Here is a 27,789-nt window from a genome sequence, read left to right on the forward strand (position 1 = left end):
CCCCTGTCTGCCCGCACCAGCATACTGACCACATACTAGATTTCCTGCAAGGAGCTAGAAGAATCTACAGCTAGAAGGCTGTACTTCCTAACATAGCAGAGTAACAGAGCCATAAGCGGGTATCTCTGACACCCTAGGGATGCTCTTTGTGGGAAAGGTACCTGAGTAATCTAACTGATGGGACTCCCAATCTCAGCTCTGGAAGACGCGCTGGGGTCATACTGAGAGTGGGGCCGCAGAAAACTGCTGTTCTCACCAGTGAGAACAATACCAGGCAATATGAAACAAAACCTAAGTGGGAACAGCCACTTTTGCTTTGTGCTTTCCAGAACCAGAGGCAAAAAATGCCTCCCCCTGTCTATTAATGCACTGGATATGTGGATGGCTCCCTCTGCACCCTTTCCACATTTCAGGTATGTTTGTATACTTCATTGCAGTCATCTACAAATGGGTTTTATAGGGACAGATTCCAATTCTGAATATTTGAATAGTCAGACTGGATTGTTGTACCTCACTGTACAGAGATGCCATTCTCTTTGTTTCCACACAAAGACACGAACGTGTGATGGGGGCAGGAAAAGGGGAATGTGGGAAAGGTGTGGAAAGATGAGGAAAAAGCCACCTGGAAAGGACAAATGGAAAGGGAGAGCATTCCACACACAAGCCTGCTTTGGCTCATGAATTTAACATGTGTGTAATGTTTCTTATGAGAAGTCATGTGAGCAATTTAAACTAGCCCCTAGGCAAGTCTAATCAGAACAAGCTGCTCTGAGACAAGCTACAAATTGCAGGGTTTAATAAAAAGGGTAGGCCACAGTCAACAGAGCAGCAGATAACACAGGAAGGGGAAAGGGCTAGTATAGTATCAGAACTTGAAATGGAGTCTCCATAAGCAGATCTTAAAAATACATCACATTGAGATAGGAAAGACTGAAAATGAGATATTGTATTAAAATTCTGCACAATGGGGTGTGCAAGTAATATAAGCTACCCTGACATATATTTTGTATCACTGTTATTTTAGCTCATTTGTACCCCTGCTGTATCTTGCACTGTGTCCCTACCATTAGGTGTCACCACTTCACAACAGTAGATTCCTGAGGAGACAGGTCTAGAAAGTCTGGTCTAGTACTACTTCAATGTACATTCAGCCTCAACAGTGCAAAGGAAAACTCCAGCCTGGCCTCCAGAGTGCCTTGCTTCCCTTACGCCTTGGCGCATCTTCCACTCATGGCTGGGAGTGAGCCTTTGCTGCTGCTCCTGATGGGCAATCAGCCTGCACATGATGCGGCTTGGCTTCACGACATCTGCACCTATCCAGCAGAACTCTTATCTGTGGATTCACAGGGCCTCATGTGATGGTGAGGTTAACAAGCCTAGTTTTGTTTCATGATGAAAAGACAACTTGAAATAACGTTCTCTCTTCTCTGCCTTAGGTACCATAACGCTCTACAGTTTCCCCATGAGGAGAGACTGTACTACAGGGAGTTAAACACTGTTAGTACAAAATTACCCTTATGACAAGCAAGTGTCATCTGCTTGGCAACACAGATTCTGGAAATTACAGCAATATTTGTCAACTGGTCACATTATGGGGATGGCCAGCAATCCTCACTGAAATTTCCATGTAGCTAAATAGGTGTTTATATGGAAGTTCTCATCATAAACTAGAAACAATGGCCAAAACATCTTGATCAACCACATTAGGTCTGTGCAAGCTTGTATTCCTAACAAAATCTCAGGCAAACGTTGTAAGTTGTTGGCTGTTGGTGCCGCTGCCTTACTCCACTCCCTGAAGACTGGGAGAGCTCCAACCCCCTGAGCACAGTGGCCAGGGCAGTGGCATGAATTGCCAGACTGCAACTGGCAACATCTTTCAAATTAAATCAATACCTTTAAAAAACAAGAATTCTTTGGAAATCCAAGGTAAAAATTCCTCTTGTAACCAGTATTTACTTAGCAACACAAACAAGTGACCAATGGACAGAAAGTGAGTCACAATGTGGGATTAAAAATATTTGTAATCTTTGCTAATGGGCGAGTGCTCTGTCACACTAACCGCTGCCAGCAAGCTCATTTTGGCCTGAGTGTGGGCAGAGTTATTTCTCTGATGTGGCAACCTCTTCTGTACTGTTTGGAAAACAACACCAACTTAACAAAGTGGGAGCACCCCATGTTAATAGTCTTCTCTTCCTGCCTTCCACCCTCCCATTAGAGGGAAGCTAGAGTGCTTTCTTTATTTTCAATGTACTCTTGCTTCTTATAGTAGTTGTATCCAAAGAGTCTGCAGAGGCCCCATGGTCCTTGGTTCTACATATAGTCCATATGCCTTCCCCACAAAACTTTGTAGTCAAAATCACAACATAGACAAAGGGGAAACTACTGTCATTTAGCAAAACAAGTCTGTGGCAGAGCCTGAACATGTACAATGTTCTCCCAGTCAGTGTCTGTGACAAGATCCACACTGAGCAGTGCTGTGTCCTTCCAGCCAGAAGAAGGACAAACCAAGACCCCACCTCACTCAGTATCTTCTCCCTGTTTAAGGAGAACAGCATAAGAAAGATGAAATATGGAGTGACTTTCCCCCTGGTGTAATCTCTCAGGTTATAGAAATCCACACTTTATAAATTTCAGGAGTTGGAAGCTGCATCCACTCAAAAATGTTTAAAGGCACTGTTAGATCTGGGCTTCATGACTGTTTAATTCTTTTGAAGCTGCTTATACTCTCAGTGTCCACAACATCCTGTGGTAATGAGTTTCATAGTTTACACGGCTGCATTTTACTTATTTAACTGCAAGAAAAGTGCTTTCTTTTGCATGTCTGCTTGCCAAAAATTTCATTGGGTGCCTCCTAGTTCTCCTTTTATGAGGAACAATAAATAACCGTTCCCAGTTCATCTTCTGCAGACCACTTGTGGTTTTACAGACATCTATTTAAAAAAAAATGTTTAAAAATACATTCCCTGAGCTTTTATCAATGTCTTCACATAAACATACAACCTGTTTCATATTACTTGGGTTGGAGCCTGCCATGGCTATTGTCCAGCCACATATTTTAGCAAATATGTCCAGGTGAACCACTTGCATTGTTTTATGTATTTGTCTGGCAATATTACTTCCTCTTTTTTAGGATTTGGTAGCGAGTACTGATTTAAAAGCAAGACTGGATGAATACTTCCCTCATTGGACTGTCTCAGACACTCAAGGTGCTCCAGAGCCTAACTAACTGGAGGAAAATTCAGGACGAGGGGGAATCCTGCTGGATATTGGCAGTGGAAGAAGGGGAAGTGTTGTGAGTCCCATGAGCTGGACTGACAGCCAGAAAATCTCATCTGCCAATGGGTGCGAGTCCCAGAAGGGCAGTTGAACTTCCAACGCCTCTGTGTGTGCACAGAGATCAACCTGTGGTTTGAGGTTTGCTGCCAGCTGTGAGTAAGCATGGTGTGCAATTATACATTAAATATAAGCTAAAGTCAAAACTGGGTGTAGCTGCTTACTTCCAATAAATCTGGGGGGCTGTGCAGTGTGAAAGGTCATGTGAATGATTTGGTTTTGACAAGACTTATGTTGCTGCCTCAGAGGAAACAAAGGCTGCCCAGCATGTCTGTGCCTGCTTGTTTGCTCATTTCCTTGAAGTGATTGGTAGACTTTCAGCTTCCTTCTGGCAGCCCATATATTGGTGTAAAATTTACCCTGCCAGGAGATGCTGGTAAGCTAAGGATGAGAATCAAACAGAAAAAAAAAACCAAACAAACAAAAAAAAAACCAATGTGTATATATATGTATATATACACATAGCAGGGGTGGGGAGTAATGGAAAAAACCACCATTGAAAAGAGACAACTACTGACTCCCAGTAGAAATACTCTTTCTTATATTCTGGAAGTGGAATGACATTGAGAATGCTTTGAGCTGTGCTTCATTAAAAGCAGGAGGAGAGGGATGCAGTGGAGGCTTTAAGCTGTTATACCTGATTTTGGAACAAGACTATGGTTTGTCTGCACTGCTTCTGAGACCCACTTCGGTGGGGATAGCCAATATTCAGTTGGGTGTGGACTCCTTGGAGGGTGGCTGAAGTATCTCCTGCCAGCCCACACAGTCCTCCCTGCAGCCCAGCCATAGCTACTTGAGGGGCAGGAGGGTGAAAGGTGCCAGTCTGGGGAGCTGGAGTGCATGCTGTATTCCTCGTAAAAGACCAAATTCTTTGTTTTGAGAGAGACTCTTTGTTCTCCTGGCTCACAGAGGGCACGGGGGGAGGAAGGTCTCACCACTGGTCCTGAATACACATTCCAATCTCCAGAGCTTCAGAGGGGACACAGGCCCCTTGGTCACCCTGAAGTGCCTGAAACCAGATCCTCAAGAGCTAAATGGGCTGGCTGGAACTTCAGCCACTGATCTGCAGAAGTCAGGCACTTACAAAAGAAATGTATTTAGGCATGTCTTCTGAAGAGGTCCCTCAAACCAATTATTTCCTTTTAGTGAGACCCTTTGAGACAAAATGAGATCAGCTAAAGAGAGCCATCTATGCTATTTCTTCAGTCCAGGCTGTGCAGGATCTATCCAAGCATCCTAGTGAAAGTCCACGATGAGAGGACCTCATCTTCAGTGGAGTCTCACCATCAGTGTTTCTTAATATGCCTGAGGGCCTGCCTGTACCTCAATGCTGTTCTTGTTCAGCTGAAGTTTTCAGCTCTGCTCTCTCAGACTTTTCTGAACTTTTTTCTCTGCTGAAGGTAGTCCTAGACAGCTCAACAAAGATTTCCTTCAGGTCATGTGCTGAGTACAATGAAAAATCATCTCAGCCCTTGTCCATCTGAACTCAATCAGACTCAAGCAGTAACAATGCAGCCCCAAGCTTTCTCCTTGAGCTGGGGATGTCCACCACCTATTTCAGCAGGGAAGCCAAGGGGGAGAGGGGGAAAGGTCTGCAGTTCATGACCCAGAACAGCTCTGCACAAACCTACACAGGAGCCATTTCCTCTGGGTATGAGTCCTTTCCCAAGAAGAGCCTGCTTCACAGTTTTGGAGCTATCCATGCACAGAAAATGCAGAGCTATAGGCCTCCTCGTGTAGGGACGTCACCTGGCTGAGGTTACACATGGTGGGCCAAGAGAAGGTCAATCCCTCTGCTGGGAGCACCATAGACATGGAAACCTGGAAGGATGGGATTGCTCCATAGGTTTTTAGTGAGGACAGTGTCACTTGAATGGCAGACATAATCAGTCTGCATGCTATGGGTCATGTTAAAAAATAAGTTGGGGGAGAAGCAGAAAGGTACTTCTGCCTTATGAAATTGCCATGACAAATAACAGCCATCAGAGAAATACGGAAGTATCACAGTATCACAGTATCACAGTATGTTAGAGATTGGAAGGGACCTCAAAAGATCATCTAGTCCAATTCCCCTGCCGGAGCAGGAACACCCAGATAAGGTTACACAGGAATGTGTCCAGGCGGGTTTTGAATGTCTCCAGAGAAGGAGACTCCACAACCCCCCTGGGCAGCCTGTTCCAGTGTTCTGTCACCCTCACTGAGAAGAAGTTTCTTCTCAAGTTTAAGTGGAACCTCTTGTGTTCCAGTTTGTACCCATTACCCCTTGTCTTATCATTGTTTGCCATTGAGAAGAGCCTGGCTCCATCCTCATGACACTCCCCCTTTATATATTTATATACACTAATAAGGTCCCCCTGCAGTCTCCTCTTCTCCAAACTATAGAGACCCAGCTCCCTCAGCCTTTCCTCATAAGGGAGATGCTCCACTCCCTTAATCATCTTTGTCGCCCTGCGCTGGACTCTCTCCAGCAGGTCCCTGTCCTTCTTGAACTGAGGGGCCCAGAACTGGACACAATATTCCAGATGCGGTCTCACCAGGGCAGAGTAGAGGGGGAGGAGGACCTCTCTCGACCTACTGACCACCCCCCTTCTAATACACCCCAGGATGCCATTGGCCTTCTTGGCCACAAGGGCACAGTGTTGGCTCATGGTCATCCTGCCGTCCACAAGTTACTGCCTGTGTTGTGAAAAACTGACTATGACTGCAGTGATCATCTCCAGTTGCTCTCAGGCTCAGGGCATCCCCATAACAAACAAAGAAGTCTGCTAGTACATCTGTTTAGAGTCTTCCTTTCACTGCAAGAACATTGTATGGGCTTTATTGTTATTCCTGCAAAGCAGCTGAGATCTCTGGGGGAAAGGAATAACAGAGATGACTAATGAAGAGCATTGTGGGGAGAAGCTCACCACTGCAAAGTAAATGGTGGAATTGTTAACCAATAGCCTAAATGATGATAAGTAAAGGCACACCTGAGTTTGAGAAATAGAGAGGAGAACAAACTGTGAACAAGTGATCGCTGTTCACACCCTCAGCCCTTCATTAAGGGTGGTGGAAATTCACACTGTCATCCAGTGATTTTAAAGAAAGCATTTTCTTTGGCTCTTTTGATGATTCTTTTGTATTCTTTCTCTTCTCTCTCCTTCCCCCCTTCTCTCCAATAAATTATTGTTTGATTAAACCTCTTTCATTGCTCTTTCATTGCTTATTGTGAAAAAGCAGACTTTGTTAAGCATTGGCATGGAACAACTGCACTTCCCCAGCTTGGTCTCTACAAGCTGAAGCCAATGCTGCTGCCCAACAAAACCTAGAAGAAGAGTCACAAAGGCAAATTCTGATTTAAAAACATAAGATTATTCTGTGCTTGACACAAACTCTTTGAAATTTGGAGGGACAGGCAACAACACGTAAGCATTTGTAGTAATATAAACATTGCTGTAATGCCAAGTCTTCAGAAACACTCCAAGTCTACAAATAAGAGGGAGCAGAAATGTAAAATCAAATGGTTTGCAAAATCTCCATTGATTGGTGCTGTGTTAAGAGCAGAATGCTGCAGGTGGTGTGAATGTAGTAAACCAGGCAGGAGAAACAAGCAAACCCTCTGCAACCTCAAAAATTATATAAAGAGATACTGTCACAATGACTGAAATGAGGAAAGCATGACTAAGTTTTTCTTCCAAAACTGTAACAGAAGTTATTGCTGTTTAGTAACTATTTCTTCTCCCATTCTTGAGCAAAGACATCTGTAGTTGAGATATATGAGATTTCTGCTTTTTGCTGAAGCCTTTGGGTAATATGGTATTTTCCTGCACAGTTGTATTGGTTTTACTTGTGCTCTTGCTCTGGTTTGCATTCCTGCTATAAACTTGGATGTGAGGGACAAATACCCAGATAACTGCATACAAAAGCTCTGCACCATCTCTCTGAAGAGTCAAAAAAAGGCTCAAAGAAGTGAATCTAACTAAAAAAAAAAAAATCAAGTCAATCCAACCGACAGATCTACAGTCATAGACTATTGGCCCAACAATGAACTCAAAAGCAGCCAGTTACTGCATGTTACACTGACCAGAAGCCATTGCCTTGTGTGGAAGTGAGAGGTAATGGATGTATCTCTCTGCATCTGTTAGTGAAAGTCACCACCAGATCTAAGCGCAATTCAATAGCACTCCTGCCCCTAAAACAATGCACAGAGTTTATCCAGAGGTCAGTTTGTGTTGATCTCCAAGGAAAGGGTCACTGAAAGCTGAATCCTCTGAAAACAAACATGAAACCTCATCTTGCAAACCTCTAGATATTAAACACAGAAACTAAAATCCCTTTTGTCATCATGGAGTTTATTCTGAAAGAAAATGGGCATCTGCATCCTCTTGAAGCAAGGTGCTTATGAACATGATTTGTGCAAAACATACATACCATACCTTTTGTTTCAACGCCATTTATTGGATGCTTAAATTTAGTATGAGCTTTTTTGTTTGCACCCCATGGAACAAAAAGGACCCAGACACCCCAGAGCAGAAGTTTTTTTAAATTTATAATTGAGAAGATTATGATGCTAATAATAACTGCAGATACATAGAACACATAGATGATTTCTTCATATACTACAATTCTGGCTGTATAAGGTATATGTTTTGTGTGTGTTTTGGTTCTCAGATGCAGAAGGATGGATGCTGCAACCCTCTGTTGGTAAATGTGAATATCATGACCAAAAAGAAGTGTTGCCATTCAGAAGATTTCAAAAGCTTTAACAAACAAAGTAGCTGAGAAAAACCTAAACTGCTGAGCAGGCTAAGTGGTGTAATATATGCTTAGCATCAAATTAATAGAAGAGTTAACTTTTCATCATCTGGAATTTTGGTTTTGAGGCAAGAATTGTCCTTACTTGAGCCTGTCATGATGGTACCCTGAGAGTGCCAAACCTCTTCATATGATTAAATAACATCCTCTGGAGAGGTGTAAGCTGTGTGCATGTCTAGCAACATGGAAGTTAGAAAAAAAAAAAAGAAGACTGCCTATGCAGAAGTATTTTAAAAGTCAGAAGAAAGGAGGAACTGAAAAAACTGATTCCCTCCAAATGAAAAGAAGTATGATGGAAGTTACATTTAACAGACCATTTGACACATAGCAACACAGCTGTGTGAAATAGTTGCTGACTTCTGTGGGGAATTCAGGACTGAGAAACTATCTCAGGAAAAAAAGAAATTTAATAGATGCTTTAAAGCTGCTCAAAAATAGAATAAACTATTAATAAGATATTGCTTTAAAATATTTTCCACCCTATCTGTCCCAAGAAATGGGATCCACTCTAGTTGTTCATGTACAAAACTGAACAGTTCCTTGTAAATCATTGTGCTGAAGTATTAAGTGCTCAGTATGTTAAGAGTTCCAGGAGAAAAAGTGGACATCTAATTTACCCTTATTATAAGCTAATGTAGAAAGATGCCAGGCTAGTCTGGAGGAGTCATAAAACCACAGCATGCATGTTGGGATTGAATGCCTGATGGTGGCCTGGGTATTTTTAATTGGCAGATAGGTCGGCATCCCATCTGGCTTATATTAGCATTGCTCCACTGACGCAAGTGGGGCTGCAGAAATGTGTAGCGCTTGAAGACCCAGACCTGTGTTAAGGCAATTTTCAATGAAAGGACCCAAACTGCCAGCTTCTCAGTGGCAGGCTGTGCTCACAGACACACATCCTGCTCTGTGATGGCGGGTGTGCCCGGGAGCTGTGGGAGCAGGCTGCTGCTCCAAGGCTGACACCATCACAGACCTGGTTGGGGCACCAGCAGCCAAACTCTTCACTGCAGGGAGAAGACTCATTGGGATCCTTTGGGCCAATCGTTAATGAATACTAACAACAACAGGCTAAAAGTTCTAGAAAGGTCAGATACTTCAAGGGTCAGATGGTTCACCATGAGTAGGGATCAGAAGCATATAGCAGCTACTGGTATAAATTGTTCTATCATTTTTGGAGGGAGAACCATGTTCCTCTCTCTGACCATCCAAAAAGTTTGGCACCAGAAGCCTCAGTAGAAGAATCAAGGTGGAGTAGAGGACTTGTACTCTCCTAATTTGTCAGTTTATCACAGTTATGTTGGATGTCCTGTCCTGCAAAAAACTTGTGAACAATTTGCTATTGCCTATTCCTGTTATTAGCCCTTGCTGAGCACTTACAGAGGCATTTTTTACTCTGTTCTACCTGATCTCCCTATTTGTTGACAAGTTTCATTCCAAATGAGAACAATATTAGTGTATTTTTAGTAGCTGGTTCTGTTTAAGTTTTCCCATTGGGACTGCCCAGAACAATTGCTGAGAACTAGGTTTGAAGTAGGTTTAAAATATGAATTTATTGCTATAGTTATTAAGTTTAAGAAGAGGGTCCTCTCTTATTTTCCTTCTCCTTAGAGTAACTACCAATGTGAAACTTCCACAATTCTCAGTGCTCCTCTCTGGGTTTTGTCATTGCTAATAGCATAAAGCAGTCTCCAACATTTGCAAGTAATCTTTTGCCTTCCAAAAATCTTCTTGACAAAGGTTAATTAAAACTTTTGGCAGAGTTAAGCATACATAAACCACACTTAGTTAAATACACACACGGCTACAGCACAGAGAAGACAGAATACACAGAGTTACACTGGGCTTGAACATGCTCAAACAAGATTTTTTAACAAGATGCTGCTAACATGCTCAGGCTGAACCTCCAGCCCAGACCTTCCCTCAGCACTGCTTTGCTACCATGCTGTGTGATCAGCAAGGCTGCAAGCAGTAGCTGACTTTCCAGTCCACTTTTGTCTTGCTGGTTGGGCCACAGCTTTCTCTGCCAGCCCTAAGGTTAATACATGCTCACCCTGAACTGTTGATAAGGTGAGGATAATAAAACACACACATGATGGCAAGCTGAGTGAAATGACTAGAAGCATAAAAAGAGATGCGTCTGAAAGCTGTACATGGGTAATTAAACAGGTATTTGAAGAAGAACTCAAGGCAAGATTTCTGCTAGTAATACAGCAGAGTTTGCTCCTCCACATTTCATCAGTGCTGCCCCTCGTTCAAACTTTCCTCTGCAAACACTGCAGAAGGCTTCCTGCCAGTGCTTCTTTACCTTGTGCCTCCTGTGGACTTTTGCCCAGAGAGAAGCCAGCCTGGATCACACCAGGATGTTCACAGAGAACCAAAACGGTGCAGGCAGCTGTGGCTTGGCTTGCTGTCATTGCTGCTGGTGTTCCAGCAGTGCTGGCTCCACACTGCCAGGTGGGGTACAACAGCACAGAGGGGTTGTGTGGGAAGGATTTGCTGCTGCAAGAGGGGAGAAACAGGTTAAGATGACCTGGGGGAGACACCCTGTTCAATGCCCTGAGCTCCTTGTTCCTCTTCCTTTTACCTTTGCCCCACACAAATGAGAATGACTTTCTGGGACTCTCAAACCTGCACATCTATAGCAAAACTCTGCCTCTTAGGTAGTTTGTTGAGCACTGTGAAAGCTTAAGCTGAAAACAGAAACACTGAGTAAGCAGGTATGGAGTTGCTTGCAAGACTTTTTTATGCCTGCAAAACACTGACAGCATTTTTTTTTTTAATTAATTGCTTTTCTAATCCCTTATTGTTTTATGACAGCTGAAATTGCCTGACTGGATGCCAGCACATATGTACTTCTAAATGATTCTTACATCTTATTTTATAGTACATCCTCTGTTTTGAAATAAGGTGCCTACTTAATCAGTTTCCTTGTGTTTCTGTTGACACATATGTGGGTTTTGAGAGAAGGAAGTGGGCATGTAAGGGAATTCAGAAATTGCAAAAGGGAAAATATTGGGGCTATTTTTTCTTCTTTCTCTAATGTAGCAACAGACCTACTGAAACTCCTTTCCTCTTCTGCCTGGGTTTATCTGGGCTTACCTGCATGTGGCTCTAGTCCAGCTAGTTTATACAAAGCTCCAAGGTATCACTATTCCTGTGGATGATGCTCACTGTCACACTCCCTTTTCTTCATGTGCTACTCACATTCCCATCTCAGGGTCACATCTGGATGGGACAGTTGGGGCAGTGGGATACTCTCAGGAGGCCCATGGGCTTTCCCACCAGCTGGTGAGCCCACAGAAAGCATCTCTTAATCTTGCACTGTATCTCAAGCCTTGCATCCCTCCTGTGCCCACAGCTCCCAGAGCCCCTGGTGTACTGCTCTCCACAGCTGTGTGTACACAAGCTGAAGACATGGTGTCTCAGAACTGCTCTCTAAGGGTGGCAAAGGTTAGGTTCTGCATTCTGCATTACACGTCCTTGGCTTCTGGCAATGTTTTGTCAAGAGTGATCACCCTTTAGTTGCGAAACTCTGCTGTCAAATTGGATCTTAGATCTTATTAAACAGAGATCATTTTTCTTGTGTATGTCCTCAGTTGGCTGCTTGCTGCTGTATCTGTGTGGCTGATGCGAGGTCACTTGTGGTACAGAAATTTGCTTTCAATGCCCAGGTCAGAGCATCACATTAATTGTATTGAAACTGTCTGAGTGCACAAAGCCAGGGTCAGAGCAGAGCCCTCGGGCTTCCTGTGCTGAGCACCAGGCACACAGCCTTGGCCTCTTGTCTCTGATCCTAATTCCTCACCCCGTTTATGTGTGGTCAGCCATGGTGTTCTTGCCTGACTTGAAGGGATTTGGGTGATCACATTTACTGCTCGGCATCCTGAAGAAGGGAGGAGGTCTCCTTTAGCATTCTTGTGCTGAAATGTTAATAAATAGATGAATGAATAAATAAACAATGCCTTTTGGCAGAAGGATTAGGAATAAAAAAAAAAGGGGGGAAGTAAAGGAGTGCTTAAAAAAGAATTTCTGATGATAATGAGTAAATGCAAGCAGGGATGCTAAAGTGTCACAGTTGTTTTGCAATGTATTCTTAGCTAGTGCAGCAGATGGCATGGGGTCTGCTGGCTGTAAGGACATGCTCAGAGCTTCTCGGTCTCCCACATTCTCACTTTGAGGATTAAAATGAGGGGCTGCATTACCACAGCCCAAGAGATGGCCTTTGGCATTCTACCTTCCCTCTTCTAATGTGCCCATCTTTTCTGTCTGTCCTTCTTTCCATTGTTCTGACCTCACAGGTTTGTGGGGGGAGTAAGAGAAATGGTGAATGTTTTTGAAAGGCTTAGTGAACCCCCCTGTTTAGCTGATTGAACCACTTAAACACGAGAATACTTTCCTCACACATACTGGCAGTTAAGCAGGTGAGCTTGTGAAGTGCTGCTGCAGCCCCGCTGACCCCATGCTGCCTGACGCCTGGAGCAGATGGGCAGCCCCGAGACACCAGTGGTTTTCTCTTGTGCTTCCTGTTTCAAAGTCGCTCTACTCTTCCTAAGGCTTTGTGGCAACAGGTTTGATTTCGCAAAGAATTAGGCTTTGCGTCTAAGGTAGAGTCTACGCTAGGAAGAGGGAGATGGAAGAAAAAGTTGCACCTCCCCGTCGGGGAATCGAACCCCGGTCTCCCGCGTGACAGGCGGGGATACTTACCACTATACTAACGAGGAGCTGTACGACCGAAAGCCTGATAGCATTCCCTACATGGTATTTAGTCGCTGACAGCTCGGCGGTGACGCTGCCCTGGCCCCTCATAGCCAATCATGCTTGTCGGTGCGACACGCCGCGCCCCGCAATGCACCACGGGAGCTGTAGTTCTCCACGCGCTGCCCTCGCCGTTCCCGGGGAGGGCGGGACTACACGTTCCAGGGCCCGGCGCGCGGTACGCTCCTCCCTCCCCGCGGCTGGCGGGGCGGCTGGGGCCGGGCGCGAGGCGCAGGGCAGGCAGCGCTCGAGACATGGCGGCGGTCGACTGCAGTTCCTTCGCGTCGCCCTCGTGCTGCGTTACGCGGCACCTGTACCTGCGCTGCCGCGTGGACTTCAGCGCGCGGGCGCTGCGGGGCACGGCGGCTTTCACCGCGCGCGCCGAGAGCGAGGCCCTGCGCTGCCTGGTAACAGCGGGTGGGGGGCAGGAGGAGGGAGGGGCGACCCTCGCGCTGCCCGCGGCCGGGCCCGCCCTCCTAGCCGCCTCTCTTCAGCTGCTTATCCCCTCCTTCCCCTCGGCCGGCCCGGCCGTCCTTGCTCCCTCCCGGGACCCTCCGCTCCTGCCCCCGGCTGGGCTGCAGGCTCTGCAGCGGTCGGCCCATCGCCCGCGGGCAGCAGCGCTCGGCGGCCCGGGTTTCCTGTGCCTAGAAAGAAGGATATGAATATGTATTTAAATATGTGTTTTTCCCTTTAAAAGGGCGAAGAGCCTGTTGCCGAAAAAATGGGAATAAAGGAAATCTGTGCTTCTGGCTTTTCCACACGTGTTTTATTGTGGCAGTTTCTTTCTCAGTTACCGATGCACATAAACGTGTGAACCTCCTCGGCGTTGCTTTATATGCAAAGTGAAGCTTGGGGTTTGTGGGCTTGCTTCATGCAGCCTCCATAAAATCTTTTTGTGATTAGCACTTATTTTTAGACGAAAAGAAAAACCCCAAACATCTTGTTAACAATAAAGAGTGAAACTTCACTCGTGCCGCATGTGAGAGTGCTGCATTATTTAACTCGTCTTCTGAGCACTGCGAAGTCTTTCACCTTTGTAGTTTTCTTAGTGAACTCCTGTTTCCACTTTCATGGTCAGAAATTGGTTTTCTCCCTTTTCCACCTCCAGTTTTGTAAGCTCCCTGCTGCTCCCCTAAAATGCTGGTTCCCAGTACCCAACATAGGTACTTGATTTCTCTGATTCTACTGAGTAAATACTTTTTCCTTCAGAGAGGCATGTATTTAAGGTTATTACACTACTTAAGCGTGTAATATTTGCTTCATTACAGGTGTTGGATACAAAAGACGTACAGGTATTTAAAGTGATCGTGAATGGACAGGATGCAACATTTGCTTTTGGAGAAAAGCACAGTTTCAAGGGGACCCCTCTGGAGGTCACGCTTCCTTTTCAACTAAGAAGGTACATGCTGTTGCCTCTTCCTTTAGGTGTTTTCCAGAATACACTGAGTAAACTGCTTGTCTGCCTGTAGGGTCATTGTGTAAAGCTTGCAGAGGGACTCATAAATAGGGGTTAGCATTTATTTGGTGTGATCTTGTAGATTACTTTAATATTTGGCTTTCATTAGCCGAGACTTCAGGATTTTTTGTAGCCACCCCCAAGTCTTATACCATGTACAAAATGAGTTGCTAAAGTAAGCAGCGAAATTATGTGCAGTGTATCACAATTTTTACAGTGCTTCTCATCAGTAATACTCTTTCTGCTTCAACTACGTGAATTTTGTCATGTTCAGAATTGCTACAGTATTTCACATGTGGAGTTACACACTCTTTGCCTTTCTTTCATGCAAGGGTTGATCCTGTATTTCTGTAGAACTGCAGGTTAGCACTAGGATTAAAAAGAAACATGTTTTCAAACAATAAAGGTTGTATTGTATTGACTATGCTAAACCAAGTCCCTCAAAACTGGAACTTGAGTTTCAGCAGCGTGATGGAGACAAGAAATCATAATCTACCGCCCAAGTTGCATGAATAAAAAAGTTGTTGTCAAATTACAGTACATGTTTCGGCAGTTTGCTAGGTATGTTGTAACTCCATGGTATCTTGCCTGCCAAAGCTGAGAGCTGTGATTGTATCAGAAAGTTCCCTTGTTTGAATAAAATAGGATACTATGTTGATTCTTACCATTTTGTTTCCAAAACTGGTTACTACCTCTACAAACTACTACCTCTGGTGTTGCCACTGTCCTATGAATTAGTGCAGTTTAGAACCACATGTAATGTGGAAGAGAAAGGGATGTTATACAGTGTCAGTCCCTTCTGGGGAAATGCTTATGATCTGATACGAAACTGAACAAGTGAAGTACGTGAACAAACAGGCTGCAGCAGAAACATAGCTTCTTTTGGTTGACTTTCAACCTTCTGTTTTTTAATTTTATTGCTAGATTTCCTTGTAAGGGGAAAAAGCTACGAAGAGGGATTTGTGAATTGTGATCATAAGAAATTATATCTTGTGTGAGATGTAGTACTCATTAAATATCAGTGAATCAGTGAAAAAGGAAGAGTAGGAGTTAAAACTAAAAGTCTGACTATTCAGTAAGCAGTGTGCCTTATGGCAATACAAATTATTTTCTCCTTTCTTGTCAAAGATGTACTTTGGCATGCTGGTTATAAAGCAGATACATATACCAGGCAGCTTATCTAGTGTCCAACTCTTCTGATTAGCTGAAGTGTGTTCTGATTTGTGGCTGGATTGTTAATTCCAGAGAGTTGCATGCCTAACCTGGAATGTACTGATAACAGAAGCCGGTACGTCTGTGTGCTTTTAGTAGCAGTGATGGTTATGATATGTCCTTCCAAAATTAAAGTATGAAAGTTTCAGGTTTGTGTGTGTTCTTTTGTTAGCAAGCTGGTCTTATACTTACCTGTACAATGTTAGGTAGTTGTGACAAAAGTATATGTATATACCTGGTCCAAATGGTTTAAAGAAAAAATCCATGTTCCCCTTAAAGAGAGGAGAGGAAAAGTTTCTAGTTAATAAAAAGCAGAAGTGTCTTAGGACATTCAAATAAACCAGATAATCGTTACTGTTGTAATTGAAAGGGAACAGTTGTTTTTAGTATGCTACTTGATCTTATTTTTAGTGCTTTTGAGACAACGCTGCAGACCTATTTTCCAGAAATCTTTGTAGAGGAATTTCCATAGCGATCAGAAGTTGTGTCAAAACAGTCTGATTGTATTCCTTATTACACAGGGGACAAGAAGCTATTGTTGAAATCTCTTTTGAAAGCTCTCCAAAGTCTTCAGCTCTCCAGTGGTTTACTCCAGAGCAAACTTCTGGAAAGAAACACCCATTTCTCTTCAGCCAGTGTCAGGTTGAGTGGATAATTATTTATTTTTACTTTTATTTTAACACTTTTTATTTACATACCACTGTAATTCCCCCAGGTTTCCAAAGAGTCATAGAGGAGGACTGGTAGGGATAAGTACAGTAACACATAACCTCTAATTGCATGTGTATCAGAGGTCCTAAATGAAAGCACTTAATAAGTCAGGACATTGCTGAGATTTTATTATATGTTTGGAATTTAAGAATTCCAGAACTGCTTTACCCTCTCCCGTATTCTTGTTGAAGCACGTACAGTCCGTGTGATCAATATATGTGGCTATTGATCTGCCTTACCTACCATTATTTCTTTCAGAAAAGTCTTAACTACGAAAACTACTATAAGCTATAAGTGATAGGAAGAATTGGTTTGCAGATAACGAATTTTCTCTATTCCTAATGCAGTATATTGGTTTGATCTATTTCTAATCCTCCGCATCAGAAGCATTGTTATGTTTTAGCTTTCTTTTTTTTTCCTCTCCAGGCTATCCACTGCAGGGCCATCTTTCCATGCCAGGACACACCTGCTGTGAAACTAACCTACTATGCAGAGGTAGATGAACCTGTCATGTGTCTAACTAAAGACAAGTACTACAATGGGTGACTTATTATTCTAGGCCACATTCCAGCAGCTACAAAAATATAAAACCAGAGAATATTGACTTTTAGCTTAATGTAAGAGCCAAAACCTACTTATCTTCCTTGTGGCACTTCTGTAGCCTTACCATTTTCTTTCAGATACATCATCTCGTTTTTCGTTCACATGTATCTTTCTTTCCAAAATCAAAAAGTAAGTGCTGTAGTAGGAAAGAATTATGGTTTTAAATCAGGAAAAGCTGACAGTAAGACAACAAAGAGTGCTGTAAAATAAAAATACTTTCAATGACTCTCATATATGCCTTAAGTATTATGTCCCGTTTACATAGAGTACATAGTCAGGGGATCTTTGTAGTCCTGGTATAAGCAGTCTGATTGTTTTAAGGAAGCAAAAAGTGAGATATGCAATGTGATATTACAAATCAGTCTGAAGAAAGTGAAATATTTAATTTCTGTCAGAGGTAATCCTTCTGGTTAATTAAATATTGCCAGCCTTTAAGACAGTATTTTCTATATGCCATACACTCTACTTGACTGAGAGGACTGAACAACAAATCTGTGCTATTCTTTTTGCTATCACTGTTTCTAGTATATTGCATGGTCCCTTGTGGCAGTTGAATTCCTCATAGTTGGGTAACCTTTCAGATATCAGTTCCTAAAGAGCTGGTGGCTCTTATGAGTGCTAATCGTGATGGAGAGATGCCTGACCCAGAGGACAGCAGTCGGAAGATATACCGTTTCAGTCAGAACGTAAGTGCTCTGTCCTAGTAAGCAGACGCCTAAGGCATCTTATTCCCAACGTGTGCAGTTCTGCTTTCTCTGTGGAGCCAAAACATTTGCCTCTGTCTAGTGCATAAGGCTTCTATAAGTTATCCAGGTGTCCCTTGTTATTTCCCTTGTCAATATTATTATTGATGGTAGCAGTAGTGGTTTTGTGCTATACCTTAGTTACTGGACTGTTCTTATCTCAACCCATGGGAGTTTCATTCTTTTGATTCTCCTCCCCATCCCTCTGGGAGTAGGGGGAGGAAGAAGGCGGGGGAGGAAGAAGGCAGGGGAGGGGAGTGAGTGAGTGGCTGTATGGTTCTGAGTTACCAGCTGGGCTTAAACCACGACACCAGGGCCGTATGTTATCTAGAAATACACTATTGGTAAGTTTGGTGGACATGTACAAGGAATAACATTTAGTCAAATTGAAATTACACTACACTTCCTAATATAGAAAACCATTAGATCTATTTGTTAGAAAAGGCATGTGTTTCATTAAACAAACAAACAAACAAAAAAGTAAAATGCATAAACACCAAACATGTAAATCAAAAAAGAGAAATGCATTAAAAAAGGCACCCACATCATCGAACATACAAAACCATGAGACTGATTCATTAGAAAAGGCAAGTGTTTCCTTAGCAAAGAAGGGAAACACATAAAACTCATTGATAGCTGTGTGTGCTGAGCTCACTTAAAACTACCTTTTTTATTTGATCCTGCATGTCCAGACTAGTAAGAGGTGTAGTGAAGAGCAGCCTCTGTAAAAATGAATTTACAACCCAACAGCCATAGAGATTTGAAGTAATTGTTATATTGATGCTGATAGATATATATCATATATTGACATATATGATATTACTTATTCAACATTGTTTAGTCAGATAAATGGAACTTTTATAGGGATGGTTGTGTTTTCTCCTTTTATTCTCAGAGCAGCGGGAGAAAGCATTTCTCTATAAAGAAACTGTAGCTTTGGGGTTTTTTTCATTAAGATAACAAATATTTAGCATTTATTTTAATTTCAAGCATGGACATCAAATATATAGTTTTTGATTTTGCTGAATCTTTTACATCCAAAAATATTCTTGTTTACTTCAGTTCATTAAAGCTCTTCCATGTCTTTCTGTGTGATACAACTGCCCTTTATCTGAGCAGTATCTCTCAACTCCTTCTTCCGTAACATTTAGCAGAGCTGGAATGAATGTGGAAAACTGACTTTCTTTTGAACAGTGGTGAAAGCAGTGGCATCTTTTTATGCAGATTTTTTTCAAACAGAAATGATACTTGCAACTTTGTGGCCCTGGTATGAAACATTTGTGAAATGAGTACTTGTAGATAAAGGAGTATCACTTGAGGAGGAAAAACAATGCCTTTGTTATAACATAAGGCAGAAAACTATGGACGAAATGTGCACACTTCTTATTTACATACCTTTGTTTTTCTTTGAATAAGTGGTGTTGATAGCTCACATTACAAAGAAATCCCTTTTTTTTCCCATGTTCTCCACTAGGTTCCCATACCTTGCTATTTGATTGCTTTAGTGGTTGGAGCTTTAGAAAGCAGGTGAGTGAATTTGCACAAAGTAAAAATATTAGGAATCATAATAAATCTTTGGAGGTTTTTTTGCTTATTTGTTTCTTTGTCTTGTTTCTAGTTTTAAAAGGTCTTAGAAGTTCAATGAACCTGTCTATTTTTATCAGACTGCATGTATTTTGATTCACTTTTGCCCCTGTGTTAGCTTCCCATAGAATTATTTCTAGTTGATAGTGTCTTAGTGGAATTTTTACTTTCAACAGAAAGATTGGCCCAAGGACACTAGTGTGGGCTGAAAAGGAGCTAGTGGATAAATCAGCCTATGAATTTGCTGAGGTGGGTAATTTTTTTTAACAAAAAAGTGTTTTGTAAGCTAACTGTTTCACGTAGCATTGGAAAAAGAACAGGCTGTATTTCCATGTCTTGTTCATCTGTAGCTCTCCTTTCTCTTCCTCCCACCCCAAAAAATGCTGCTGTTCTATCATCACCCAAAACTGCTACTGAAAATAAATATTGGTACAGTCTTGTGCTCATTTTGCATGTAGGACATGCCAAGGTGAAAGAGAATGAAGTATGGAATCCATAGCTTATTACTTGTTCAGTGTTTGTAGCCAGAAGTGATGTTAGAAGCTAATGTGAATTCTTGTTTCAGGCTGAAGCTATGCTGAAAACAGCAGAAGATTTAGCAGGACCCTATGTATGGGGACAGTATGATTTGTTAGTCTTGCCACCTTCTTTTCCTTACGGTGGTATGGAGAATCCTTGTCTTACTTTTGTAACTCCAACACTATTGGTAAGTGTAACACTGATAAAAGTCAGCTTTTTCTTGGGGCTTGCTTATCCATATTAACCCACAAATGGGATTAATGTTTCCCCTAGAAAGAACTGTAAAGATTCCTGCCCCTCAGGAGTTAGGAATCATACATGGAAATGCATTCAGTGGTATAACTTGAGGTTTACTTGAACTGACTGCCTTTTCTTTGTTTGTTTTCTTTTCAGGCAGGTGACCGATCACTATCAAATGTAAGTGCAAAATAAGTTCATATCTTCAAGTAGAACACAACTTGAAGTTTTATCTTAACTTCCTTTGTAATAGATAACCTGTGAGAATTAAAAATTAAGGCAGTAACTCAAGAAGTCTTACAAAGTGACTTTTAGTTCTAAGTAAGCTGTAGAAAACTGTAGATGTATCTATTTTGTATAACAAACAGATGAAAATAACGTGAGTGCCTGTATGCATAAGGGTCTGACTGAAGTTAGCTGATTAATAGCTTTTTTTCTCTCCTGTGTATAGATATGCTTAAAAACCACAACTGAATTGATCTAATTGAAATTGTTTGTAGGGAACTTCTTTCCTCTCCATGTCTGTGCACTAGAGCTCAGTTCTAGTACAGAACAGTACTAAAACTGTGTACAGCTTTAAAGTGGAAATAATGAGTATGATTTGAGTAAATTCTAATTTTTCTGGAAAGTTGAGTACTCTAGGTGCTGTTTTATCTCATATGTCTTTCTACTAGACTGATGCAGCGCTGGAGAAAAAAGAGGATATGATTGCCTTATCCCAAGAAAACTGAAATATCTGACATGGATGCTTTTTAATGTATCATGCATCCCTATGCTTCTAGGGGTGACCGTTCTTTTTCCTCTTTGGTATTTTATATCATCTCAGCACTGCAGAAGTTGCTAAGGTGGGAAGGTAGTATTAGTCTGTCACTTGACTTGGATCCAGTATTCTGAAATGTGATTTCACAAACAAGTGCCTGCATTGTGCTATCAGAGAAGTTAATTTTGTTGATCGTTGTGGCTCTATGACTTGCAGGCTGGACATTCAAAATTATTACTGGAGAAGGTTCAGTATGATAGTGTTAATCCTCTAAATAAAATTCATATGGATAAGTTTATAGAGCTGTGAATGCTAACCAGCTTTGGGAATGTAATGCAGTAAAAGAGATCCGTTTTGTTTTTCTCTTGAGATTTGATGTTCATTTTCCAGAGGAGTCTAAATGGCAGATCTGTCACTATTTTCTGTGTTTTAGGTTATTGCTCATGAAATCTCTCACAGCTGGACGGGAAACTTGGTAACAAATAAAACATGGGAGCATTTTTGGTAGGTGTGATGTTCAGTGCAATGCAAATCATAATTTAAAATTAATCTGTAAAGAAACCAACTAAATTAATTTTTCCATTATAGTAGTTCTGACTTCATCAATATATTTCCAGGCTGAACGAGGGACATACTGTATACCTGGAACGCAGGATTGGTGGTCAGTTGTTTGGTGAGCAGTTCAGACACTTTCAAGCCCTAGGAGGATGGAGGGAACTGCAGAATACGGTACGTATTTTTAAGCATATACCTAAATAAAACAAAACTAATTTCATGTGTTTCCCACAAAGACTTGTATATTCAGCTTTCCTAACACTTTGCTAATTGGAGGATGAGCATCTTTGTTTCCAAGGTATAGGAGCTCTTCCCAAGGTAATGGCCTACTATACTCAGATTAGATAAAGCTTTTTAAATTGTTTGAAGCTGTTCTTTGCAGATTCTCTTAGTTGTTCTGGGTATGGCTAAATTACAGTAATACTTCTTAGCATACTGGTAAGCAGCTGAAGCTGAAAGCTTATCAAAATTATCTGCAAGCATGACCATCAGAATTTCCAGTGCCTCATGCAAATTTTTCCTCTGTACTATGTTATAATTGAGCATATTCCTAATCTGTAAATGTCTAGGAGGTCTGATTTAGTTTTGTGTTTAGGTAGCATAGTTAAACTTAGTTTTCAGATTTCTGGCCTGTGATATTTCCAGCCCTCTCATTCAGTTTTGTGATGTAGTTTTACCTGATGTGCTATGAATATTTTCTTGTTGTATTTTATTCTTTATAGCACTCATTTAAATCAAGTAGTTTAAATAGTTTGTTAATGAAGGGATAAATATAGATAGTTTACTAGGTGCTCATGATTGGCAGACATGACAATAATTAACTGCATTGAGACAGCTAGAGCAAAGGGTGATTTATCTTAACATCTTCGATGATCAGACACTAATAAAACAAGATGAGAAAGAGTTCAGTTAAACTGTGTTTTGTGCAGATTCAGAACTTCAGGAAAAAGAATGAGAAAGAATGCTTTGCAATGAGGTCATCTTAGTTTTGGATGGAAGTTTTGGATGGACTGTACCCTTATAAATAGGATTAGTAGTGATTTGCAGGAGTACTAGTTTTCCTAGATGAATATATTTTCTTGTGTCTTTGCCACAGATAAATACTCTTGGAGATAAAAATCCTGTAACTAACCTCATCCCTAATCTGAATGAAGTAGATCCTGATGTTGCCTATTCATCTGTCCCATATGAGAAAGGCTTTGCTTTGCTTTTTTACCTCGAACAACTTCTTGGAGGACCAGGTAAGTGTTAGTGAAACTTCATATATTATTGCTTCCCATTTTAATTTCAAAAACTGAAACAGTTTTGTTTTGGGTTTTTTTCTCGTAACTGCTAGATATCTTCATTGGCTTCTTGAAGGCTTACATTCAACAGTTCGCTTATAAGAGTGTAATAACAGAGGACTGGAAGAAGTTCTTATACTCCTACTTCAAGGATAAGGTTGGATAATATTTAAAACTAACTGCTTGAAACCTTTTAGTTACATGAAACTATGGCATAGCTCAAGAATTACCTTATTTAAGGGCAAATTCCTTAGTTTTCTTTATCTTAGGACCTTAATATGATGTTGTTTGGCATCTTATGAAGATGGCTTTGCATTCTGATGTTGGTTTGGGTTTTTGGGTTGTTTTTTGTTTGGTTGGTTCATTGGTTTTGTTTGAGGTTTTTTGGGGGGAGGAGGAGGGAATGTGTTTTGGGTTTGTTATTGGTTTTGTTTTGTTTTGTTTTTTTTCCTAGAAGGGAGTATTTTGTTTTGAAGGATAGAATTCTCCAGAGTAGTTGGAGGGATGCTAAAAAAAAAACACAACAAAATAAAGCCCAAAAACCAAAACCAATATTGATACTGGTTTTCATAGGGCATGCTTTTATCTATAGACAACATTTCAAACCAAGTAAGAATTTGTGTTGCTTTGTAGGTAGATGTTCTTGATAAAGTTGATTGGAACTCGTGGTTTCATGCTCCAGGAATGCCACCAGTGATGCCTGTGTAAGCTGCATTCTTTTATAATCCATGTTTTCCTTCTCCAGATTGCACGTGATTTTCCAAACAGCCATAAATTACAGTTTGTAAACAGGGTAAAAGTCCTCCCAAAAACTTTTGATTAGAAAATGTCCTACTACTATGTGGAAATTGATATAGGTGTTTACAGGAGAAAAAGGTGTCACTGTTAATAGTTTTGATTTTTTTTAGTCTGATGGAAATTCATTTTGCTTTGAAAGTTGCCAGGAAAGAGTCTTGTTTTGTTTTGTTTTGTTTTGTCAGTTTGTTAAAACAGTATTCTCTTTTCAGCTATAAACTAGACTATATGCTCAGAAGTACCAATTATTTTAGGAGTGCATGGGATCAAGTATCATCTGTGCACAAAGTGCTTCTAACTAAAACTGAAATACGTTTCATTATAATAGATATTTTGTAAATTGTATTGCAATATGGATTTGAAGCCTACAACAGACAAATATGGAGCCATTTGAAAATAATTTGTAAGCATTCTTGTAAAACATTACAGGAGCTTTTTGTGTTTCTAAAGTGTGATCCTTTATTTTTAATATTTGACAGGTATGACATGACACTAGCAAATGCTTGTGTTGCCTTGAGCCAAAGATGGATCAAAGTGAGTGATTAAATAATGCTGAGGTATCTGTATCTTGAAAAGCTAGCTCTTTTTATACAAAGTGAACCATTCTGTTCTGAAATACATAGTTTGCTGAGACAAAGTGTATTTATGGTGATGGTGTGACTGTCGGGGATATTTGCATTTCATAGAGTAGCCTTTCATCATAGAATCTGTGCACTTCCTATGACTTCTGTATGTGAAATGCAGTACATATTTTAAAGGGGCACACAGCCAGCTTTTTGTTATTGTATGTAGTAATCAAATTGAGAATATTGTTTTTGAAACCTTGATATTGTGGTTTGATTTAAAAACAAATGCCAAAGTATCCCTACGTTACTGATTTTATTCTATTAGCAATAATTCCTGTATGTTTTACTGGAGCTAGTATGCATTTCTCATCAAAAACTGAAATACATAAATCATAATAAGCAACTAATACCATACAATCTTCTCATAATTTTAGCCATAAAACTCATACAGCTAATAGAGAATTCAGCATATCTTCCTTTTGTTAGCTAGCTGTGTGGCTTTTCACTGAATATGTATGTTAGCCTTAGGTTTCTTCTTCTCTTTTCTTATTAAAAGTATTTGATTTTTCACTTAGCTGTAACAGAAGGACAGTGGAGAGAAAACAAGTGGGAATTGAAATAAAGAATACCAAACATCAGATAGTAGCTCAAGTCCCTACTTTTCCCTTCTTGTAACATCCTTCAGGAATACAAATCAATATCATAAAAAATGTGGAATGGCTCAATAGTCCAAACAAAAAATTACACCTGATTGTACTTTGAAATACTGATTAAAAACTTAAGTAACCATTCTCTTTTAGGCAAAAGAGAGTGATTTGGGCTCATTTAGCTCAGCAGACCTGAAGGAAATGTCATCTCATCAGTTGATTGAGTTCCTGGCCCTGTTGCTTCTGGAGGTAAATGCACATCTGGGTTTGCTTTAGTCTGGTATCACAAGAGCAGACACGGAGACCAATGTGCTTTGGAATTAAGTTGTCCATTTTCTTTTAAGCTTCACAAAGATAATCTGCTCTCAGTATACATAGTTACTAAAACCTTCAGCTGTGCCTCCCTGATTATGTCTGGCTCTTAAGCTAACAAACAACATACAGAGTATTTTGGGATTGAAAGGTAAAACCAAAACTATAAGGTGCTTGAATTTGTCTGTGTTTGATGTTAAAGCGAATAAGCTATAAATACAACAGAATACTGTGTTTTGAATGTTTTGTTAGTACTGGATGTGGGAATTTGCTAAGGTTTATTCTTTGTCCCTTCCCTAATACAATGAGAAGGTGAAAGGAACAAATAACAAATATCTGTTATGGTAACCTTTTAATTCCTTTGTAACATCAATTTGCTTGGGTGAACCTGTTTGTTTTTTAAATATGTGGCTTGAAGTGTGCTTCTGGCTTATTCTGACTAAGCAATTTCCTTTTTCAGTCTCCTCTTCCAGTGTCACATGTCCAACGAATGCAGCAAGTATATGACTTCAATGCTATAAACAATTCTGAAATAAGATTCAGGTTTGTTCTAGTATGGGCATTTTTCTAATCTTAAATGCTTTCATAAAACAAAGTGTCCTGCTTCATGAATGGTCTGAGACATACTGTTGTACAGAACTGGTGCAGGTTTTTTGGGAGTATTTTGTTGTTGTGGGCTTTTTTGCAAGTGCACGTGCAAACATGCTTACCAGAGTGGTATTCTGTTACTTACAAATTGGGTAAATACAGTGCAGTAGAAGAACTGGAAGTGAGCAGTGGATTAGCTGTGTTTTATTTTTATCTGTCATGCTAGCAAAGGAACCTGACAACTTATTTTGGGGGTGGTATTGGATAATAGAATAGGGAGCCTTTCTGTGAATCACAGATGCCTGAAAAATCTTTCTAATACTGATTTATTCAGGACTGGGTCTCTGGACTAAGCTACTCAGTTCTTCTGCTGAGATGCCAGTGGGGTTTTTTTCGACACAACTTGAAACTTTTTGTCACATCAAAAAAAAAAGTACATATCAAAGGAAGTTTCTAATCACGTAGGAAATGCTCCTGACTAAATGGCTTGATTTTTCTGCCATCCTAATCAATTCTGGTTTGTATTTATGCATTGTGTTCCCACATGTCACTTGTTAAAAAAAACTACTGTTGAGGACATAAGTAATCTTTACAAGTATCTTAAAGTATTGCATGTTTTGCTACTGTTACATACTTGGATACATTTGCAATAGTCATTATTATTCTGCTTTAACTATCTTAGACTGTTGCACGACTTCTGCCTTAATGAACTTAAGAGTTCTTTGTTTATTATCAAAAGCCCTAAGTATTTGAAATATATAGTATAGTTTCTACTTCTTGTAACAAGAACGATTTCTTAATAGCTTTAAAACAAAACAAGCATGTGTCAGTTGCTTGGTGGCATTTGGGGGGGCTTTTGTTAGGGGTTTTTTTAATCACTTGGTCAAATATGACAAGTGCTATATAATTCAGCTCTAATTCTGAGTGATGCAACTAGACACCACTGTAATATAGAAGAAATGTATAGCTGCAGAAAATGATCAAACCATTTTGGAGAAAGCTTGAAGCAGTTTTTCTTATTTTATAGAAAAGTACACTTTTGTAGCATGCTAGTCAAACACTGAATATTTTATGTTGAACTTGTCTAGAATCTCATTCCCGTGATGACACAGCACTGCCCAGAGTGTTTATGGGGACAGAATCATAAGATAACCACTGCAAATAAAAATCTTGAAAAGTATAAGGTTTTTTTGGTTTTATTTTTTTTCTCAGATGGCTGAGGCTCTGCCTCAAGGCCAAGTGGGAAGAAGCTATTCCTCTGGCTCTAAAAATGGCAACAGATCAGGGCAGGATGAAGTTTACTCGACCCTTGTTCAGGTAAAAGCAATTATCAAATCGTAGGAGCTCATGCTGTCGGCATTTTTAGTGTAATGGAATGTATAATACTTGACATAGTATTTGTATGTTATGCTTCAAAGTGATACAGTACAGAATTTTCTGTATACTGTGAACAAGCTTATCTTCGGAGTCACTTTCTACTTGCTGATGTTTCTTAGTAGAAAGCGGCTTAGTGTCCTCACGTTAGACCTTAATGTGAGGCTTTCAAAGGAAAAGTAAAACCGAGATAAAATCCCCATTGTACTATTTCCCTATATTCTTGTAATGGGGCCTTTTTTCTCCTCCTTTTGCAGGGACCTTTACAGTTTTGACAAGTGTCGAGATCTGGCTGTCAAGACCTTTCTGGAGCATAGAACCTCTATGCACCCAGTCACTTCAATGCTTGTGGGCAAAGACTTAAAACAGGAACAGTGACAAATTTACTGATGTTTTTGATGTTTTCTTGCTGCTGGAAGAGGAGACTGATTCCACAAACTGTTCATATGCGTGCTTGATTACACCATGAAATGCTCTGCTGCTTTGGTACTAATTTAGCTTAAAATGAACTTTCCAAATCAAGTTCAGTACTTCCTATTTTGCATTTACAAGTAAAACAGCAAAACTGCTAAATCTCTGTATCTGGGAGAATGGTTTTGTTACAAGCGATTTTTAGAACACACAGGAAAGCTGTTCCAAGGTGTAGTCATTTGTCAGTCATGGAATTTAAAAACAAGAAAAACTAATTGGTGAGTGATTGGCTCTTTGTGCACAGCTTTCTTTTTCGTAGCAGCATGCTTGAAGACTAAAAAATAAATCTTTTCATTGTCTACTTGTCTGTGTATTGATCTGTATGAAAAGTTTTCAAATAATAGGTTTTTTTTGCTCTTCCGTGTTGAGGGAGCAATTTTTATTACAGGTCCAAGAGGACTGTGAAGATGCAAATGGATTTCACCCTGCTGTATAGGAGGGTTTAAAGCCCAAGTCTTTCCTTCCCGTGTTTGAATTTTTTAATGGTTGCA

The 27,789-nt window shown here is 40.6% G+C and overlaps 1 protein-coding gene across 1 annotated transcript; it reads left to right on the forward strand.

Moving 5' to 3' along the window:
* Positions 1–13,119: 13,119 nt before the first annotated feature.
* On the forward strand, positions 13,120–27,205 carry LTA4H (leukotriene A4 hydrolase; the record flags this gene model as incomplete). The annotated part of the gene is made up of 19 exons (XM_080636132.1): positions 13,120–13,289; positions 14,151–14,281; positions 16,072–16,192; positions 16,688–16,756; positions 17,446–17,550; positions 19,082–19,134; positions 19,368–19,440; positions 19,757–19,897; positions 20,104–20,127; positions 21,141–21,211; positions 21,325–21,436; positions 22,359–22,503; positions 22,599–22,702; positions 23,179–23,249; positions 23,820–23,874; positions 24,707–24,802; positions 25,326–25,408; positions 26,666–26,770; positions 27,085–27,205. The coding sequence occupies exons 1-19, from the start codon at positions 13,137–13,139 to the stop codon at positions 27,203–27,205; spliced, it is 1,833 nt and encodes a 610-aa protein (XP_080492258.1). The 5' UTR covers positions 13,120–13,136.
* Between the last annotated feature and the right edge of the window lie 584 nt (positions 27,206–27,789).

The sequence above is a fragment of the Psittacula echo genome, assembly GCF_963264785.1.
Source record: "Psittacula echo genome assembly, chromosome: 1".
In the NCBI taxonomy this organism is placed as follows: domain Eukaryota; kingdom Metazoa; phylum Chordata; class Aves; order Psittaciformes; family Psittacidae; genus Psittacula; species Psittacula echo.